This window comes from Cyprinodon variegatus, unplaced genomic scaffold (assembly GCF_000732505.1).
Source record: "Cyprinodon variegatus isolate N-32 unplaced genomic scaffold, C_variegatus-1.0 Scaffold1646, whole genome shotgun sequence".
Classification (NCBI taxonomy): Eukaryota; Metazoa; Chordata; class Actinopteri; order Cyprinodontiformes; family Cyprinodontidae; genus Cyprinodon; species Cyprinodon variegatus.
The window spans coordinates 68,030-71,064 of NW_015152099.1; the positions used below are offsets into that span (position 1 = coordinate 68,030).

Below are 3,035 nucleotides of genomic sequence, written 5' to 3' on the forward strand. Positions count from 1 at the left end.
TTATCTTCTCAATTCAAGAACAAATGCACTCATTTTAAGAAAAAAATGAGAATTCGATTTTTGCCATTGCACTCCTCTGATCCTCATCATAATTGTCCTCAAGCTACATAAGAATTAATAATCAAAATCCATTAATCGTCTCGAAAATGCCACGTTTTATGTTGGACAGCGCACAGTCCTGATTCTCTGAGAACGATCATAACTTTGGCATCTGTGACATCATCTGCTGAAAATAGGTTTGGCAGGAATCTGATGGTAACCCATGGACACCTAACGGGCTAATGCATTAATCCTGTTTCTACATGTAACAGCAGTTAGATATAATGGAAAGTGTGGCCGACTTCTTGGATTTTATTGCTGTATTGTAATTACTGCTGCGCCAATGCCATTTTTTGGCCCCAATACCGATACCCGATACCTGGCTGTGCAGTATCAGCAAATACCGATATCATCTGTTTGAAATTGATGTGTTTGTATATATATGAAGAACTGCATACTACCTGGATATAAAATAATTGCTATCATGGTTTTATCAAGCTGCTGCCTACCTTTGTGAAGCAGGAAAAAGACTAATACTGCTTTTTTTGTAGCACTCTGAGGCCTTTTTGGTGAAAAGTGCAGTATAAATTAAATGAATTATTATTATTATTATTATTATTATTATTATTAATACAACGTGAATCTACTAGAACTTTTTATTGCCTACCTGGAATGGGTGACAATAGTTGAATAAACTTTTGGCTCTCAAAATGGTATGGGTGCCCTATTTGTCTGTACTCGCCGATATCGATACCACCATTTAGTGCTGGATCGGGGCCCCGGCCGATACTGGTATCAGTATCAGTGCAACACTAATTGTAATTCTGAAAGGCAACACTTTGCTGAGAAACAAAAAAAGAGAAATTTTCTGTGTCTGCTGACCTAACAGCATCTGTGAGATAGTGCCAGCAGAGGTAGATAGTCCTGGAGCTGTACTGGATGGACTGGTAGAGGGACAAAGGACTGGAACGAGTGAGGAAGACTCTGGATTGCTCTGTGTTGCTGTAAAAAACTGAAGAAGAGGAAGAAAGACGAATAAATAAAGGAAGAACAATGTGCAGGTTTAACTGCAGCAAAAGGTGATTCTACAAAGCATAGCATAAAGCTGCAAATTCAGACCACACTTTTCAGATATCTATTTGTTAGAAAAATGTCCTTCCCAGGCCCCATACAAAGCCTCCATTAATACATTAAAGCTTGAAATTATATTTAGACAGAATGTGTAAAAGCTTACAGAGTGCGAATTATTTTGCTATTCATTCTACATCAACATCAAACATGTAAACTCAGATTTATGGGGGGATAAGAACCATTTTTCCGCGAGTCCTGACCTTGTCCTTGGTCCTGGTGTGTTTTGAGGAGCTGCAGGCCTGTGCAGGCAGCCAGCAGCCGCTGCATCCCATCCAAACTGGCTCCCACCACCTGACTGATCTCCTCCGCTGACAGCGGACGCTCTGCAGCCAGCAGCACATCAAACACACCCAGTTCACAGGAGGTGAACACAGTCTAGGTCAGAGAGGGGAAACCGGCGAGACGCTGATAATATGAAGCAGAACTCAGTGGAATATAAAACATCAAATTAGTTTCTTTGAAGACAAATAAAGAGATTCTGCTGCTTATTTTTGGAATCATATATCACTCAGATTGAATTCATAAAATGTCTAAATAATCCCACATAACTGAAATCTGTGCAAGTTGTGATTTCCTGCTCGGTAAGTCTGATGTTCTTCCATTATGGAGGGGGAGTGACCATACATGTTTTTTTTGTTTTGTTTTTTTTTTAGATTATGTGTTAAAAAACGATCATGTTTCCTTCAACCTAAAATCTATATTGTGTAATTTTCAATAAAGCCTTATATAATAGATGTAAGTAGCAGTTATGTAATAAAATGTTAAAACGTTTAAGTGGAATTAATACTTTTGCAGGGAAAAGTAACTGTAGATGGTGATTATGAGTTAACTAAATATATTTCTATATATAATGCTTCTACCATTGATACAAATGCATCTAATAATTTATTTGACTGCCATTAAATTAAATCATAAAAGTTACCTTTGAGATTAGAAAGCCTTCCATGTACTCCAGTATTTTTCTAGGGTACATGTCTGTAGCAAGTGTAGCTGGTTCCCCTTTGGTTGAACCTGCATCATCACGCTCAGCCATTGTTGGTGCAGAAACCCCCTCCAGGAAGACCTCAGGCTGTACGTCTCTGCAGGTTAGATGATAATTCACTGCTTTGCTCCTCTGCAGATGTTTATGTGAGCGGCGGCGACGGCTGAAGAGGACTGAAAGCAAATCAAAGTGCCCACCCTGCAGCAACAGCAGGGAGAGTAGCAGTGGGCTAAGCTGATTACAGCCAGATAACCTAGATTAGAACATGGATTCAGTTGGGTAGACAAAGAAACAACTCTGTGGAAACACTGGTCCCTTGTTGATTATCACTCACCCACTGCATTCACATACCAGACACTTTTTACTAATTTCATATGAACCTGATTGAAACAGGGTGTCAGAACTTCTTAAAAAATACAAACTCCTCTTCTAAATAGGTTTGAAAACAATCCTGTAAACTCACATTCCCCAAACCTTTGAATAAATAATGTAATATTCATGATATAAGGCATGGCTGCACAGGCAAGGCAAAGAGAGATAAACAAAAGGGCCCCAAGTTAAATCTGTCAAAGCTCAGAAGGGACACTCTGTTGATCAGATAATGGTTAGTTTTTTGTTTGCTTTTTCATTAAATGTGGACAAGAAAAAATATATAGTGAAAAAATAGGTGTTGGAACAAAGAGAATACATCTGATTTACAGTTTAAAGACCCCATCCCAACCATAAAACATGGTGGTGGTAGTACCATGCTGTGGGGATTCAGGTAACTTCGTAGGCAAATGGCTGTTCCAACCTAGCCTCGTGAGACCATCCTGATCTCGCGAGCTTTTAAGGTTTCACTCGCAGATCAGTCTGACTACTCTCCATTAAAGAAAATTTGGAG

At 39.1% G+C, this 3,035-nt stretch overlaps 1 protein-coding gene across 2 annotated transcripts in view; it reads right to left on the reverse strand.

Annotated features, from left to right (window-relative positions):
- The window catches only part of asmt (acetylserotonin O-methyltransferase), a 26,501-nt gene extending 24,207 nt beyond the window's left edge, over window positions 1-2,294 (reverse strand). For both annotated transcript variants that reach the window (XM_015404135.1, XM_015404136.1), the window contains exons 1-3: window positions 2,093-2,294; window positions 1,371-1,545; window positions 922-1,051 (exon numbers count right to left, since the gene is read on the reverse strand). In XM_015404135.1, coding sequence (XP_015259621.1) covers window positions 922-1,051; window positions 1,371-1,545; window positions 2,093-2,203 — 416 coding nt within the window. In that variant the 5' untranslated portion in view covers window positions 2,204-2,294. The remainder of the gene's footprint in view (window positions 1-921; window positions 1,052-1,370; window positions 1,546-2,092) is intronic.
- Between the last annotated feature and the right edge of the window lie 741 nt (window positions 2,295-3,035).